The sequence below is a fragment of the Oreochromis aureus genome, linkage group 5 (assembly GCF_013358895.1).
Source record: "Oreochromis aureus strain Israel breed Guangdong linkage group 5, ZZ_aureus, whole genome shotgun sequence".
Lineage (NCBI taxonomy): Eukaryota > Metazoa > Chordata > Actinopteri > Cichliformes > Cichlidae > Oreochromis > Oreochromis aureus.
The window spans coordinates 25,821,613-25,840,055 of record NC_052946.1 but is presented as its reverse complement, the minus strand read 5'-3'; the positions used below and the strand labels follow the sequence as shown (position 1 = coordinate 25,840,055).

The window sequence follows — 18,443 nt, the reverse complement described above, 5'->3', positions numbered from 1 at the left end:
TTTGCTTATCTGTGCTCACAGTATTGTCCTGAAGTTGGGACTCAAAAGGTGGAGTTGCCAATGAGGTTGTAGATTGTAGAGACACTCCACTGTCTTTGCTGTCTGCGCCAATATCCTCCTCATTTTCCCGAGTCACAAAGTGATGCTCAGCTTGTTTGTCATCAGGAGTTGAAACTTCAACTTTGGTTACAGATTCATCAGGACTCTGCACCATCACTTGAAACTGGTATGTGTTGCTATTTTCAGTTTGGTCTAAGTCTTCAGAAGTCATTAAGGAGTTTTCTGTGGCATCATCAATCACATTTTCAGATGAGAAATCATTCTGCAGCACATCTTGTATTTGTGTTGTTTCAACCTCATCTTCATGCATTTTACTGACAGTTTCCTCTGAGTGAGTGGCATCTTCGACTTCTTCACTCAGAGCAGTTTCAGATTCATCCACTTCTTCCATCCCAGATTCCAATGGTTTATCTGAAACCACTTTAAAATCTTGCTCATCTGGATTTTGTTGACGGCTTTCACTTTCAGGAATTAAACTGCCCAAGCTAATCTCAGGATAGCTTGTTGCTGTTTGGTTCTGGACCTCAGGAAAATAAGCAGGTGCAGACACTGTAAACATGGAGCTGTCATGTGGCACAGACAGAGGAACATCACACTCATTTCCTTGCAGTAATTCTTCAGGTCTTGTAGTCTCTGTTGCTGACATTTCTGTTGTTTCAGGGTTTCATCACCAATTGCATCTTCATCTTTAATTTCCTTATCATGCTGTCTTCCTTTATTTCTACGAGTGGATCCCATTTTTCTTCTATGTCCCCTGGATTCGGTGACAGCATGGGTTTGCTTATCTGTGCTCACAGTATTGTCCTGAAGTTGGGACTCAAAAGGTGGAGTTGCCAATGAGGTTGTAGATTGTAGAGACACTCCACTGTCTTTGCTGTCTGCGCCAATAGCCTCCTCATTTTCCCGAGTCACAAAGTGATGCTCAGCTTGTTTGTCATCAGGAGTTGAAACTTCAACTTTGGTTACAGATTCATCAGGACTCTGCACCATCACTTGAAACTGGTATGTGTTGCTATTTTCAGTTTGGTCTAAGTCTTCAGAAGTCATTAAGGAGTTTTCTGTGGCATCATCAATCACATTTTCAGATGAGAAATCATTCTGCAGCACATCTTGTATTTGTGTTGTTTCAACCTCATCTTCATGCATTTTACTGACAGTTTCCTCTGAGTGAGTGGCATCTTCGACTTCTTCACTCAGAGCAGTTTCAGATTCATCCACTTCTTCCATCCCAGATTCCAATGGTTTATCTGAAACCACTTTAAAATCTTGCTCATCTGGATTTTGTTGACGGCTTTCACTTTCAGGAATTAAACTGCCCAAGCTAATCTCAGGATAGCTTGTTGCTGTTTGGTTCTGGACCTCAGGAGAATAAGCAGGTGCAGACACTGTGAACATGGAGCTGTCATGTGGCACAGACAGAGGAACATCACACTCATTTCCTTGCAGTAATTCTTCAGGTCTTGTAGTCTCTGTTGCTGACATTTCTGTTGTTTCAGGGTTTCATCACCAATTGCATCTTCATCTTTAATTTCCTTATCACGCTGTCTTCCTTTATTTCTACGAGTGGATCCCATTTTCTTCTATGTCCCCTGGATTCGGTGACAGCATGGGTTTGCTTATCTGTGCTCACAGTATTGTCCTGAAGTTGGGACTCAAAAGGTGGAGTTGCCAATGAGGTTGGAGATTGTAGAGACACTCCACTGTCTTTGCTGTCTGCGCCAATATCCTCCTCATTTTCCCGAGTCACAAAGTGATGCTCAGCTTGTTTGTCATCAGGAGTTGAAACTTCAACTTTGGTTACAGATTCATCAGGACTCTGCACCATCACTTGAAACTGGTATGTGTTGCTATTTTCAGTTTGGTCTAAGTCTTCAGAAGTCATTAAGGAGTTTTCTGTGGCATCATCAATCACATTTTCAGATGAGAAATCATTCTGCAGCACATCTTGTATTTGTGTTGTTTCAACCTCATCTTCATGCATTTTACTGACAGTTTCCTCTGAGTGAGTGGCATCTTCGACTTCTTCACTCAGAGCAGTTTCAGATTCATCCACTTCTTCCATCCCAGATTCCAATGGTTTATCTGAAACCACTTTAAAATCTTGCTCATCTGGATTTTGTTGACGGCTTTCACTTTCAGGAATTAAACTGCCCAAGCTAATCTCAGGATAGCTTGTTGCTGTTTGGTTCTGGACCTCAGGAGAATAAGCAGGTGCAGACACTGTGAACATGGAGCTGTCATGTGGCACAGACAGAGGAACATCACACTCATTTCCTTGCAGTAATTCTTCAGGTCTTGTAGTCTCTGTTGCTGACATTTCTGTTGTTTCAGGGTTTCATCACCAATTGCATCTTCATCTTTAATTTCCTTATCACGCTGTCTTCCTTTATTTCTCTGTGGATCCCATTTTTCTTCTATGTCCCTGGATTCGGTGACAGCATGGGTTTGCTTATCTGTGCTCACAGTATTGTCCTGAAGTTGGGACTCAAAAGGTGGAGTTGCTAATGAGGTTGTAGATTGTAGAGACACTCCACTGTCTTTGCTGTCTGCGCCAATATCCTCCTCATTTTCCCGAGTCACAAAGTGATGCTCAGCTTGTTTGTCATCAGGAGTTGAAACTTCAACTTTGGTTACAGATTCATCAGGACTCTGCACCATCACTTGAAACTGGTATGTGTTGCTATTTTCAGTTTGGTCTAAGTCTTCAGAAGTCATTAAGGAGTTTTCTGTGGCATCATCAATCACATTTTCAGATGAGAAATCATTCTGCAGCACATCTTGTATTTGTGTTGTTTCAACCTCATCTTCATGCATTTTACTGACAGTTTCCTCTGAGTGAGTGGCATCTTCGACTTCTTCACTCAGAGCAGTTTCAGATTCATCCACTTCTTCCATCCCAGATTCCAATGGTTTATCTGAAACCACTTTAAAATCTTGCTCATCTGGATTTTGTTGACGGCTTTCACTTTCAGGAATTAAACTGCCCAAGCTAATCTCAGGATAGCTTGTTGCTGTTTGGTTCTGGACCTCAGGAGAATAAGCAGGTGCAGACACTGTGAACATGGAGCTGTCATGTGGCACAGACAGAGGAACATCACACTCATTTCCTTGCAGTAATTCTTCAGGTCTTGTAGTCTCTGTTGCTGACATTTCTGTTGTTTCAGGGGTTTCATCACCAATTGCATCTTCATCTTTAATTTCCTTATCACGCTGTCTTCCTTTATTTCTACGAGTGGATCCCATTTTTCTTCTATGTCCCCTGGATTCGGTGACAGCATGGGTTTGCTTATCTGTGCTCACAGTATTGTCCTGAAGTTGGGACTCAAAAGGTGGAGTTGCCAATGAGGTTGTAGATTGTAGAGAGACTCCACTGTCTTTGCTGTCTGCGCCAATATGCTCCTCATTTTCCTGAGTCACAAAGTGATGCTCAGCATTTTCTGTGACATAAATACCCTGAATTTTAGAGGAGTACTGATTTTCATACATGTACATTTTATTCACAGCATCCTCTGATTGCCATGCTTCTCTAAGTTCAGATAAGCTAGAAGGATCCTCATTTGCAATCAACTTCTCTTTTGATGGTGAAAATGTTTCCTGCTCAGCACTGCACACGACTTCAATATTTTGTTCCGTGCTGTTTTTATCTGTGGTTATGTTTGGTGTGACTGCCTCTAAAGCTTCAAATTCTACATGCGACTCATTTACCAAGTTGGTACCCTGTAACCTTCCATCCTGCCTGTGCAAGTTTTTGTCATCTCTTTCTGTACTTTGTATTTCTGCTACAGAGTACACAGTTGAAGGCTCCTCATCTGGCACGTCACTGGATGACTGTTGAGCCACACGATGCATGTTTTCTTTGATTTCTTCACTTTGCATGTCAGATTTGTCAATCTCTTCAAGCTTGGTCTTATTTTCACAAGGGTTGCACTCTTGCTGATTATTGATTTCAGGAGTTAAAATTTCCATTACACCCTCTGAAGAGTTCTTTTTAGCCTCAGAATTTTGATCAGGTTTACTTTCTGAACAGTCCTTAGCTCGTGCAGACAAATGTTCACTTCCTTGACCGAATTCTTCCTGCTGCTCAAGTTCCACTGCCCGTGGCGTTTTTATTGTTTCAAAGGTTTCATTACCCCTGCTTTTTTCCTGAAGTTCCTTTCCAGGGTTGAGGTAAGGTTCCGTTTCTAAATCATTTACTAACTGCTTTCCTTTACTTCTTCGATTAGACCCAATTTTTCTCCTGTTAAATGCGACTCCTGCTGAAGGTGGATGTCGAGTTTCTGGTTTTGAATCTTCCCAGGTGGACAAAACATTTAAAGATTCAGTACTTTCTTCTACTGCGTAGTCTTGTGCCACAGAGGAAGTTTCTGTTAAGTGGTACTTATCAGCCTTCGGTACTTCATTTTGGCTTGGTGCCACCCGTCGTGACCCAAGTCGCTTTTTCTTTGCATTTTGAGAAGACATGACTTGAAATCCTTTCTCCTAAACATGAAACACCCATGTCATGCAATGTATTTGCAAATCAAGTTGCAATCTATTGCATACAAATTTAGAACAGAGAACACTAAAAGTAGTTAACGGAATATAAAAAAGTATTCAAAACAATGCTAGAAACCTATATACAGTAACACGTGCACCAAATGTATTAACACCAAATGTTAGGCAAGCAAGTGAAAACTGCCGTGAACCTTAAACTGCAACAACTTCATTTACCTAAACATAAGATTGATGAGTTGTGAAAATTTAGTTAAATGTTTTCTACAAAAAAAAACTTAACACCACATGTACTTACCACTGAAATCTGGCAACTCTTCGTGTCACAGCATGAGCTGCTGTGTAATGTGAAGTCATGCCTCTGTTCAATAGGAGTTACTTTTCACACATGGGGGTGTGTTTCAATGGCAACTGTGTCTAAGCTTCCTGTGTGGGCTACATATGCAGCAAACTATAGTACTTCCTGAATTTAAAACAGGTTCATTTTCAGCATTTGCCTTTTTAGTTATAGTATATTCAACTATGCAAACAAACCAAACATAACAGAAAACTCACCTTGGAAAAACATTTATTGAACAAGATGTTAAACTGTATCAGTACATGTTGTTGGAGCTCAGACATTCAAAAAAAAGAAAGAAAAAAAAAAAGAATTCGAGTCAATGCTTTCTTTTGCAAAGGAAGGCATTTAAAACAAAGAATTACAGATTATCATGTTTTAGGGATAGACTACAATAACAGCACCATATTTACAGCATTTGTTAAGAGTCTGCTTTTCTGTTACTGGTATGAGAAAAAACCAAAAAAAAAAAAAAAAAAAAACCACCACTCCCTCTATACCATGTCACAGTGACCTGACCAAGACTAGTAAAATAAATAACCAAACCAAAAAAAGAAAAGATAAAATGAAATGGTGACTTTAATTAAACAGTTAAAAAAATGTAAAACCAAGTACTCATTTTCAAAGCATGCAGGGCAAGACAGAATTTAACAAAGAAAAAGAAAAAAAACCCAAACAAACAAAGAAAAAAAATGACAAGAAACAGTTTACAGCTTTCTTGATCATTCATCAGACCATTATGAACTCAACATGGCCGACCTTTAACTGCCATGAGCTACCCAACAAAATCTAAAAAGAAAACAAGACTATAAAAATGTACTTTTTTATAACCATAGCATAAGCCGGTAGATGAGCTTTCCAAGATCTTCATTTCCTCTCGTTAGACCGGGAACGACTGTAAAACAAATCAACCAGTGAATAAATGCAAAGTTGCTGGGGGAAAAAATTGTTAGCTTAATGTTAAGTCTGAAGTTCAAGAACAATAAATATAAAAATTCTTTTGTTTTACCTCCTCGATCGCGAGAAGGATCTTGAGCGCTTACGGTTCTTCTCTCTGGAAGCAGACCGATATCTGCGTCTATCTCTTGAAACAGACCTGAAAGAAAAAATTTTAAACTATTTTTATCATTTACCACAGACAAATGTGTGGCAAAAATAAAGACAAATGGTGCCATGGCTACCTGCTGCGGCTGCGGCTGAGGCTCCGTCTCCTTGGTGATCTACAATGTAGGGGATGGGGGAGGAGTAAAAAAAATTAAGAAGAAAATTTTTTTTAGAAATATTAAGGGAGCATATTTAACATTTCCCATCTCTAATACAACCTTTGAAATTTTTTTTTTTTTTTTTTATCCCCACAGAAATATGGGTTACATTTGGAAACGTGGTTACACGTACTTCCTGGTCTGTTAAAAGAATGATCATCTGTATCCATGAACTGGTCAAGTGTTTATAAGGAAACTCTGTCCAATGAACACAAATCATGGAGCAAGATATCAGAATGTAAAACAAAATCAAGGCTCGGCATTAAGGTTTGTCTGAGAGAAAGACCAAACAAATTATGTGACTGCTTTTTTCCTTTTTTAAAGCAAGTATAAAAACATTCTTCAGTCATCCATCTATTGTGATACTCCTTGTGCACAATGTTCCCCAAAAAAGTAAAATACCTCTTTTAACAGCTTTGTTGAAACAAAGGAAAGATTGATTATTTTTGTTTTTTGTTAAAAGAAACTTGGATGTGGGACACATCCTGAGGCAATGAAAACTTGGGTAACCTACAAATAAAGGGTATTTAAACAAAAAACAAAAAAAAACACATTAAAACTGCAAAGAAAAAAAAGTTTACCTCCAGTAGTTATCACTCAAGATATCTTAATGTCGAGCCCTGAAAATGCACTCAGTAGCACAATTACAATGAACACCAGATAAATGTAGTTCATTTTTGAAATGGAAATTAAAGAATGATGGTCAAAGTTCCTTGACCGATTTTTGCACCACTGCACTGAATTTTCTCCAAATTACATAACTGCTGAAGAAAACTGTCAAGCAGCTATGAAAGTTAGATTAAGCATTAAAACTACAAAGAGCAGGATAAAAGAAACTTACTATTTTTTGGGGAATTGGACAAGATAGAAATGACGCAAGGAAGCCAGACTGATGGTGAGGGAGGTCGAATTGCAGAGAAGATTTGCCACAAGATGCAAATGTTGGAGATATGAAGTTGCCTGGTGGCTGGTTCGAGGGGGTAGTTGTAGATTTTCCCTGCCTTTTTTGGGGGGTGGGGGATGGGAAGGGATGTAAGCCAAGGGCTGTCCCCGCTGATACAGTAGATGTTTGGAGAATAGAAAGAGTAAAGACGCTGATTGGCTGATAATGTGAAGTGGACCGCTGTCGATTGGGTAAAGGTTGGAGGAAGGAGGAGGATGCTGGGAACTGCATGCTCAGGAACCAAAAGCTTGGTGGAACCTGACGACTGGCGGTGCGCCTGGGTCATGTGACAACACCAGCCAAGCTGATTTGGGCTCACTGGTCAGCAGTCACATGATGCTGAAAGAAGACTAGTTGATTGACTCAGATGGTGAGAAGCGTGGTGGTGACTCTGAAACGGGGTTCAGTTTTATTAATAGATGGCAACTGAACTCAGAAAAAATATAAATAAAATTTACACCTGCAGAATGTAAGTGTAAAAATATTTGATGGGAGATGAAGGGCTAATTATGCTTCTGAAGATGTCCTTGTAAAATAATATCACTCTGGCAGAGCTTGTTGTTTTAATAGTTATATTTTAACAAAACGAGTTAACCATTTACATAAGCTGCCACTAACAAAATAATATACGCTTGAAATGATAAAATAATGAAAAGAAATTGTATCAAAACTATTATTTCAATCATCGTGGGATCAGGGGCTGTATTCACAAAATATCGGAATGTAGCTCTCAAGTGGCCAATTAGTAGAAACATGAAAATGAAAAAGTTAAAAAAAAACAAAAAAACCCCAAAACAACCCATCACTTTCTGAGTGAAAACTGAGTGGGAAAAAAATGAGTGAAAACTGTAATGAAAACGTCTTTTTCCCTTTGCTTTAGTCTGGCACTTTTAGTTTGCTTAAAAAAAAAAAAAAAAAAAAAGGTATGACACTTTGTGAATACAGCCACAGACTTTTTTTTGTTTTTACTTTTTAAAGAAATAAAAAAGGCAAGAACGCTTGAATGCAAGTGTGCAAACAATTTGTTTCAAGCTGTCAGAAACTTGACTCCTTGCTTAGTTTCAGTTTAGACTATGACAAAACTAAAAATAGTCTGAGATGCTAAGAGATGACATTTTTGCCAATATATATGGCCATTCAGTTGATCTAAAACTGTTTCGCCAAAGTCAGAAGCTGAAAAGTAAGTGTGTATTTAATGAATGTATGCTTTGTCATTTGTACTCTTATTGAACACTGCAAGTGAGAATGTTGTTTTAAAAAAAAAAATCAAAAGTGTCTACATATAAAAAAAACAAACAAACAGTAAAATAACTGTCAAGTAGGAAATGCATACCTGCGTCTAACAGGAGGACTGCGTCGCCTAAAATCATCTCGAGGGTATCGGCTCCAGGATGGAGGAGGGCCACGGCTCCTGGAGCGCTTTTCTCCAGTGGATAACTCAACGCGTACTCGACAGCCACACATGGTTCTGAACAGAAGTCAACAAATGAGCGGAAAGCAATGCAAAAAAACAAACCACAACTACTAATAAGTGTAGCACATTGAAGGAGTTACCTGCCATCCAATTCTCTCACAGCATCTGAGGCATCTCTGGGATCTTCAAACTCTACAAAAGCAAAACCTGGGGGATTCCTGGCAACCCAAACACTTCTTAGAGGACCATAGTAACCAAACGCTCTTTCTAACTCCGTCTTATTTCCATTGTTTCCCAGATTCCCGACATAAACCTTGCAGTCGAGGGGACAGTCTCGATGAAAAGCAGGGTCTTAAAAGTGACAGAAGCACAAACATACATCAAACGATGAAACAGAACACATTATGTACCATTCATCAAAAATGTGCAAATTAAATGTAAAAATATGTTAACAATATAAAGTCAACTAATGCCATGCCTTGTTTATTTTTATTTCACCAATTTTCAACTTCTTTTTTTTTTATTGAAAAAAAAAAAAAAAAAAAAAAAAAAAAAAAAAAAAAGCTGGGGTGATTTTGTTTTGCTTTTTGTAGGTGATAACAGAGGAAGTTCAGTCTACCGCCCTGCTTCTTAGACCAAGTCCACAGTAAGAGCTTAAAGTGCTGTGAAGTACTACTTTGAGATCATGATAGTGATGGAGCCACATGTAACTAGAATGTGAAAAAAATGACAAGACAGCATGAGTCCACCATGACACAGAACAAACGGTGGTTGTGGCTTGTAAATGTGTCAGATCACTGAAAAAGAAAAATTGTTAAGTGCTTGCATGAGCAGCTGAACTTAAACACACTGCAACCAATACACAAAACACAGGCAGCAGGTTAATTTACTAAATGTTTTTGCCTTCTTTAACTTCTTGTGTAATGTGCACATATTTAGAGAATAGAATCTTTTACCGACAAACTCATTCACTGGAGTCACCATCTGTTAGCTTTAAAATGTTTGAATTAGGGGCTGTGTCCAGCAAAGTGCTTTTTGCCTGACGATAATGCTAGGCACTCCTCTGAAAACGTCCAGCTGAGAATACTTGAGAGCACTTTCAAGTCACCGCACATTTTCAGCAGAGACGATTTGATTGCTATGATACATAACATCTACTTTACCTGACTGCTGCTGATCTGTTTGGTGAACGAACCTTTCTTCTAGACCTTGATAGTTAACATCAATATTGTGGTAGACATGGATACTCAGAGAAGCAACATTCACTTCACATCCATTGTTGCTCAGATGGTTGTCAGCATGTGTGCAATGGGAAAGCCAGTCTGCATGGCATTTGTCCCAGTTGTGCTTGACAGGGTAAAAAGTGACAAGCACAGCTTTCTACTAAAAGTTGAACATCTTAAGGCCTGGCAACCAGAAAAACACCCCAATCAAAAAAGCTTGGGAGAGATGCTCAGTGCCCCATTGCTGCTGGCGTTTTAACAATACCATCAATACATGCCACTCCTATTCCAAGCAATTCCAAGAGCACTGCTCTTAGGAACCACACTGGCCTCAGGAAAAAAAATACTTTGGTCTTTGGACACACCCCTTAAGTTCACAAATACTGTAATTCTTGTCACCTAGCCTAGCACGTCCTGTGTTGTTTCATGGGACTCCAGGCCACCTCCCTATTGCAAAAGACAGCAAGAAAAGCTGCACAACTAACTTTCTAAGAGCTGTTGTCATACCTCCCATTTCAAATTTTTCTTGTTTAAGTCCGACACACTGTTGTCCCTGAAAGGAAGAAAAAACAAAAACAAAACACTATTACAAGAAGCAGTTACAGTCAAATAGCCCCGAGAACAGTTAATCCATTGCCCCATTTTAAAGCCACCTGACTGGTATCAGTGAATTGCTATATTTGCATTCACTTTGCAGCACTACAGAGCCCTTTCTAACAAAGAGTCTCATTCAGGTTTAAACATGACCAAGTTGCTTAGAACTACAGTAGCTAAGCCTCAAAACAGACAGCTCATCTTTTTTCCCCATTTCCTCTCTCTCTCTCCCTCCATATATATATATATAAAAAATACATCCTTTATTTGGCGGGGGGGTGTCTCTTTAGCACTCCAAATCCCATCCATAAAGGTTGGTGCTTTTTGGATGAATGGTGAATAAAACTATGTTGTTTATTTTGGCCAGAGGTATATAACATATAATACAATTATAAGCTAAAAAAATGGGGCGGCTTCGATTATCAGACTCCTGAGCCTTAACACTGGCTACACATTTCCAGGCTAACAGCACCAAAAATAGTTCGCTTTAGCTTGATTGTTGACGGGTAACATTATATTGGATTTTAGTTCATCTAAAAAGACATTTCCTCTGAATATTACACATTACTTATGAGTCCAACTTTTCATCCGAACGATAATGCAGCAAAGTTTTCCCCCCACCCCCAAAACCAACCATGCGAGCATTAACGTTACGCTAGCAAATTTAGCATTTATTACCGCGAAACGATTTACAAAAGAATTCATCACGATGCGAATCGGCATACTCGCCGAATTCACACGAGAAACACGTGGAAGACCGAACCTACCTCCCAGTATGGAATATAACTTACCCTTTTACAGCTAAAACTCAACAAAAAACCACTGGCAGAAGATTTCACGCTACTCGTTTGAGCAGCAGGCCTAGCCTGTTAGCTTATTAGCGCCTCGAGTAAAGCGGAAGACAGAGGGGGGAAAAGAGAAAAAGCCCACTCTTCTTCTGCGTGTGTAAAACGCGGAGAAAGGTCTATACTGCCACCTACTATACCAAAGTGGAACGTCTGCCACAACACGTTAAACTGGCAAACGTGTGTGATCTTCACCCGGTTTTAGTAACAGAAAAATGTAACCACATAAAGTTTAGAAAATTTTACGTGACTGAATTTTACAAAAAGCGCCTTTACTTCCATCATCACATCATCATATTTTAATATTACTGTTATTAATATTAAGGTTATTTGTTACTTTATAGGATAATCAAGGTATAATCAAGTGAACCAAGATGCTATTAGTCTAAGGAGCAACTGGACTTTCGTGAAGACGTTTCACTTCTCATCCAAGAACCTTCTTCAGTTCTAAAAAGCTGCTGTTACATTGAGTAAAACTTCATAATCCTGCCCCGCACCACTTTAAATTATATCTACACTGTTAAAATCAAACTCAAAGCAAGTGTATTCATAAAGGACATTTTTTGTTTATTCGTAAAGCTCAAGTAAAATGAACAACCATATAAAAAAGGGGATACAAGGTGAACTAGTAAAACTATAGCCTAGCTTTACGTGTAAAGTATGTACACCATGTACTCTGTCTAATGCAATAACACTTATTTTTAAAGTGATCTAAGAAAAAAAAAGTGTTATAACTGTGGAGACAGGCAGTGGGTTTTCTGGCCAGATGTCATCTTTTTGCTTCTGTCCTCTTACTGATGCTTTTCATTTCAGACCTTATCTGTGCTACAAGGCTGAAGATTTTTTTTAACATCTGTTCTTGTTCCTGTGTCCTCTAGCTGGTAATCTTTTTCAGATATTTTCTGCAATACTATATTTCCCCTGTGTAAACACGTTAGGCTCTTCTGCCTGAAAAAAAATCTTCCTTTCTTCCGCCATGTCAAGCTAACCTTTGAAAAAACAAAATGTCAAGATGTTCATATTATTTTGACATTTTAAACCCCATCACCTAATGGAAAAAAAAACTTCAGAGGTGTTCAATGGAAATAACTGAAACTGAAAATAATTAGTCAAATGTTTGTTTAGATAAAAGTACAAACACTGTCAGAGGAATTGTAGTGATAGCTACTAGTGATTGTAGTGATAGAATACATATACATGTACATATACTCATAAGTCCATTTACTCAAGAATAAATGCTATAATGCTTGTACTTTACTTAAGCATTTTCATTTTATGCGCATGACACTTCGACACCACTCTAATTCAGTGTTTGTGAGCTCTACAACAAAAAAGAAGGATTTTACAGTGTTTCCTTCAAACTCTTGACACCCTAGTGATGTAACACTTACTTGAAATAATTCAAATTTGTGTAGCAATTCTTGTTTCTTCCTTTATTTAACCCCTTTTTCAAGGATCTCACAAACACTCAGCCTCAACTATGAGCCTGACCTTTTGACTGTCCACAGATTTAAAAAGGAGAGCAAGAAAACATGAGAAATTTGATTAATGTATTAACGTTTGGCTGCAGTAATCACTATTATGACAAGAAAAAGCACAGACTCAAGCACGAAGACACCGTCTACAGAAAAAACACCGCAAATGTTTTTGCTGTGGTGCATAAAATGTAGTCATAGTACAGATATGATGTTTTCTATCTTCTGTGACAAGAAACGCACAGTTTGCTCAGTTTGACCTTAAAAAGATAAAGCAGTGCAAAAACAGCTGCCTGCCATTTAGTAGTTACATAGGAACACAAGTAAATCAACAGACAGGGCTATTGCTCAACACATGTGACCTCTTAGAAGTGTGCAGGTGGGTGGGTAGATAATGTATGTACACTTCCCGTATAGAGGCACATTCAAGACGTAGTGTGGAAAAGGGGGAAGAGTTGTGTAACTGAAGCCTTTATGCATCTATGACCATGAGGCTTACCTCAGGTCACAAAGGGGCAGTCAGAGAAAAATTAGCAGCTCAGTCTTTGTTTATTGCACGATGGATGGATGAATAGGGAAGCTTGTTTTACTTGTTCTCAGTGTTACATGTAACCATATGTGTAATCTTTAATTAGACACATATTGGAAACATGAGTGTTTCATTTAAACCTGTTGTGAAACATCCTGATTTGTATCCCATTCTGACACAGTTTGTGATAATGGTGTTGTGATTTAATCGTCTAACATGTCTGGATAAAGCCTTTTAGATTCAAATTAGTTTTTGAGCAATTAGTCATTTCAACCTCATGCTTTTGGTCAATGATTGCCTGACGTGACAGGTTAAATTGCTATGTACTAAATGTCTCAGTAATTGATACCATATGAAATAATTAAGAATAAGAACCCTCATTACCAAAAGTTTGTTGTCAGTGACACAATTTCATGATAATTTGAAGTACATGAAGTTATTGTAAAGTATTAGTCATCCACTAAATAGTTTCCCTCCTGACCTGATTAGAGCCCAGTTCAGTTAAAAAAAAAGAAAAAGTTTAAAGTAGTGATACCCCCGCTCCACAGACTGAGCTTGTTCAATGAAGGTAAAATGCAGAAAAGACCACAGAGCGTTGTTATTGGAGGAAATCTCTCATGTGTCATAAACAGATATATTCAGCTGCCATTTTATTAGGTACACATAGCTTAAAAGTACACTCTGTCCTAACTGTCAGTGAAACATCCTTTCATAAAGCAAATAAGGGAAGTTTTGACTCTGTGTTATGATTAATTTGAATGTCGCAGCTGGTTTTATAATACTGACAGGTGTTTCTATCACTTTGTTCATTGAGATCAACAAAATGAAATGCAGAAACCAATTTGGGATTTTTAACATAAAAAAATAAAATAAAATAAAGTCTCCTTTACAGTTGCGTTCTGTTTGAGATTTAAATTCGATATTTCCTGTGGTAGTCTACTTAGAAAAGATCTGATGTATATATAAAAAAAAAGTCTTCAGCTGATTTGAAATGATTTCAAAAATGTTTCATTTTCTCCAGGACTCCAAACAAGCTATTAAGCTCCCGTTTTTCTTTTAACTCAAAAACAAAAAGAAGTTAATATCTTTCAGGACAGTTATACAAAGTGATAAATGTCAAACATAACATAAAACACACCAAAACTGAACTATGCTGACAATAAAACACAACCTTTTAAGGTTTGTGTTGACATGATGAAAATAGTACTGCTGTTATTCATTTATTTGGGGCCCTTGGCAGACACAACAGTAAAGAACTCCTGCTTCGAGGGGGGGGGCAAAAGTTCAGGGATAAAAGGGATCACTCGGGAGATTACTCCCCTGTACATAACACGGATGCCTAGAACACAAACAAAGAGCATTATGTTGCTCAGCCTGTAGCTGCAGAGCGCATGTTTGTGTGACAGCAAGTGCTTCTTTAACCTCGCCCTCACATTTGCCTTTTGCTTCACCAAATGAAGCATTAAGCTGCCTTTGTTTTTCCGTGCATATATTCCCCCGCTGCCATAGGGTTCTCCTTGTAGCTATTTAAATGAATCATCTCTTTTTTCAAGCATCCACTCAGCACAGTGTTTTTCAATCAGATTAGTACAGCACATTCTGTTCTGTTTCACTTCCTGATGACTGTGCAGCCCGTATCCCTGAATGAACTCACCCGCGTGCTTCTGGTTACACCAAGATACTCATTCAGACAGACGGATTCTTGCAACTGCCTGTCAGATTTTTGTACTTTACACAGTATTTAGCAAAATCTGTTAAGCACCTATCAGCTTTGCTGTTTACTGTTTTGTTTTAGCAAAGATTAAATGACTTTCTGATGCAAAGTGATAGGTAAGTAGCAGTAAGAAGGCCACTAAGTTCTAAAAATAAGTTACAGCTGCATCTATGTCCCCATTATATTTATATAAAACAGCCACAGACCATTGATGTAACCTTTGACCATCTAATTTTCATTTTCTTCTTCTTCTTTTTTGTCTCTCGCCTGCCTGGGTGCTTTCACCAGAACAGAAACAAGATGTTCTTGATGTTTCAGGAAGGAAAACAACATCTCAAGCCATGTGTCACTATACATATCTATTCATGCATCTCAGTTCAGCCCAAGCCTGTTTAGGTCATTTTGACCTCCAGTTAAGCATTACAGTGTAGGGAAAAAGAAGAGAGACAAAGCAACCAGGACACCACGGTTCACAAATTTTGGTAAAACAAACAAACCAACCTTTGCCTGTGCAGGAGTTAACCGTCCTGACATGGTGTTTTATCTTAAATAATCAGTACTTTTATTTTAAAGGTTTCATGCGGGCACTGACACATAGTGAGGTTGTGTTTTTACATCACACGACCACATCTTTCTGTTTCTGTGCTGTTTTTTCTCCTTTAAATGTGAATAACATGTTCTAAAACACATGTGTGTGAAAGCTACTTTCTTCCGATAACCAGATGCTCAGAAGATTACTCACCCCAGCTGACAATATCCCTGTTGCGTTTGCAGAGTCAGGTTCACTTGTGTTATGTCACCTATATAATTAACAGGATCATCATGTTCCCTCTCAATAGCAGCTTGCTGTCTGCCAGCAGTGTGGTCAGACAGTATCCTTACCACCTATAATGGTGGGATTCATCATCTAGAGAGACGAGGCTCTTTGAGCATCTCGGTTCTATAAAGAAAAGTTTTCCTCTCGCTGTCTGACATGAACAAATTTTGGTTAACTTCTCGTTAATGATTCAGTCATGACATTAATTCGAGGCATATTTTATAGTTTTTAATGCAATAAATGTGATAAACAAAGACACAAGAAGCAGCCATAAAGCGTGTCATATTTTCAGCACTGTTTATTGACATATTAATGCCAACATCCTCAACCGCAAAAGCACAAAAGCAAGGCCATAAAAATCTTTTATTGCTATGGATTTTAGCTTCTCCTATCTCCAAAGTAAATGTGTCAGTAAAAAAAAAAGTTCATCTTAGGGATGTGAAAGAGAAAACATATTAACTATGAATGTGATAATAAGCAAACACTTGCTTTAATCAAATCAGGGAATATAAAAAGCCTAGAAAGGAGATAAAGGCAGGGCTGTTTGAACACAAGATTTCGTCAGCATGCAGAGTGTGAGTCTGGGGTTTCCACATGATGAGAGTTTTCTGCCTCCTTACAGGCTGTTTAGGAGTCGTGGTCAAAATATACTCAAACACATGCCCTTTGGAGAAGAACATGACCACTGTGAAAAGTTTGATTGCAACATAAATCAACTCCTGCTGGGTTTTTATATATATATCATTCTGATAATATTTTGAAATATTATATTAAAATACTTGGTGTTGTGTCTCTCATGTTCATCTCTTTTGGTGTGTGTTTAGTACTTCACTACTATTTTGACTTCTTGTATATTTCAGGTGAAAACTGTCTCTCCCTGATAACTGCGGTCTTTGTTGACCAGAACAAAATTTGACTTGCAAAGCATCCTTCATAAAATGCAATGCATTTCATGCTCACCTGAAGCAGGTTGGCTACTTTAAGTTGTTATGTAACATATTGCTTCACAGTGAGCACTTTAGGTGTGTGTTAGATGTGACACTTTTTTCTAATCCTGTTAATATGGAATACATAATGAATCAAAATGACTTCAGTAACTAAAAGACATTTACAATTTTGAATATTTATTATTTTATTCTTCATGTGGATTTCCAGGTTAAAAAGCACCTCCCAAATTATAATGTGTTTATAGTGCCTCATTACATATAGTAACACTTAGACAAGGGTATTTTTTTTTAGGTTTTTACTTTAATTAAACTTTGAAGACTTTAAGAAGAACTGTACTTCACAGTAAGTAATTGTCATTTTGTAATGTACTCGGATACAGTAGCAATTATTAGACTACAGTAATGGGTTAGACAGGTTTAACATACTGGTGCTCCAGTGAGCATCCACATCAGAGTAAAATACTGACTGATTCACTACAAAATATGAAAACTATTGTATCGGGAGGTTAATGATTAATTGATGATTAATAATGATTTATAGGATGAGACAGGATTAGGCATATTCACCATCTGTTCTTGGTTTATTACATTGACTTATCATTCAGCACTTTGTCAGGGACTGCCCTTATGTTCCCTCACAATGAGTACTTCTACTTTTAATAATGACTTATATTTTTTTTTATCACAGTGCATATAGCCTATATTTATAGGAACTTATAGTTCCCAAAATTTGACTTGCAAAACAAGAGTTAATAGAATATGATGCACATTACTAGAATACCATAATACTAGAATCACACACAACACCATCTGAACCGTGTTTATACATTTAAATGGACGCCTAACACACTGGCAGGACTTTTCACTCTAAGTACTTCAATATGTGTTTGTACTTTAATAAGATTAAAATAAAGAAAATGTCTTAAGTTACTGGTTTGACAGCAAAACAGCTGTCGCCAAGATTTTACTTGCAAAGTTAGTAAAACAATAGCTTACACCTTGCAGTGAGAATAGAGAATTAGTATGTAACATGAGGAGCATACACAGAAAATCATCTTTTATATTTGACTTTATTTTTATATCTAACTTGGTTGAGTGGTATTTTTTCCAACTAGTAAAAGATCTTCATACTTTGTTGCAAAGCCGTAAACACCACAATAATGTAAACACAGACTGTTTGGGAAAAGATGACAAATGATCTCCGCCCAGTAAAAATGCCAAAATGGAAAAATACCACCAGGAATTAATAAAAGAAACAGCAGTAAAAAATAACATGCATGCGCTTTTGTTGAAGTCCTTACCCTGAAATAAGTTACAGAAAACTGTCCTTTAAGCCATAAAAGTCTCCGATAAGCAAAGACGCTACTTCCCCCCCTTTTCTTTGTAAGTCTACAGAAACAGTGCGCTAATCCGTATCACCGCGCGTCTTATCGGGCAGTGAGGTGTGCTTTTACTTCGGTGATTACACATCCTCATCTGTGTCTGCAGGCGGGCTGTTACACAGTACTGTTGACGATATGTGTTGTCAGCTGAGCGGGGAGGACAGCCTGCTGCGGTACAGGCTGTTCCCGGCCTGGCTGTCTCGGCACGGAACGGGTTACAGGTCAGGGTGTCTATTGGAACACAGTGTTCTCATCAGCAGCGGCAGCGGTACAGCTACAGTACAGCCGGAACATTGTGTTACTTTGTGGCTGCTTTCCAAGACCTGCCCTTAATTTTACTCTAAACGTCCTCCCACAACTCTACCCCCCCCTCCCCCCCCTCTCTTTCTCTCTCTCTTTTCTTTCTCTGT

General features: G+C 38.2%; 2 protein-coding genes across 3 annotated transcripts; both read right to left on the bottom strand.

Annotated features, from left to right (window-relative positions):
- Window positions 1-2,202: 2,202 nt before the first annotated feature.
- LOC120440336 lies at window positions 2,203-4,924 on the bottom strand. The gene is made up of 2 exons (XM_039612663.1): window positions 4,850-4,924; window positions 2,203-4,539 (listed from the first exon to the last, which is right to left on the bottom strand). Exon 2 carries the CDS (start codon window positions 4,519-4,521, stop codon window positions 2,203-2,205), a length of 2,319 nt encoding a protein of 772 aa, XP_039468597.1. The 5' UTR covers window positions 4,522-4,539; window positions 4,850-4,924.
- A 178-nt stretch (window positions 4,925-5,102) lies between these two features.
- srsf3a (serine and arginine rich splicing factor 3a) lies at window positions 5,103-18,135 on the bottom strand. 2 transcript variants are annotated; one of them, XM_039611808.1, is made up of 7 exons: window positions 17,953-18,135; window positions 10,238-10,283; window positions 8,648-8,858; window positions 8,427-8,561; window positions 6,070-6,108; window positions 5,898-5,984; window positions 5,103-5,783 (listed from the first exon to the last, which is right to left on the bottom strand). In XM_039611808.1, the coding sequence occupies exons 2-7, from the start codon at window positions 10,242-10,244 to the stop codon at window positions 5,756-5,758; spliced, it is 507 nt and encodes a 168-aa protein (XP_039467742.1). In that variant the 5' UTR covers window positions 10,245-10,283; window positions 17,953-18,135; the 3' UTR covers window positions 5,103-5,755. The 2 variants fall into 2 exon arrangements, with proteins under 2 accessions (XP_039467742.1, XP_031613401.1); XM_031757541.2 differs by lacking the exon at window positions 17,953-18,135 and adding an exon at window positions 11,116-11,264.
- Window positions 18,136-18,443: the final 308 nt, after the last annotated feature.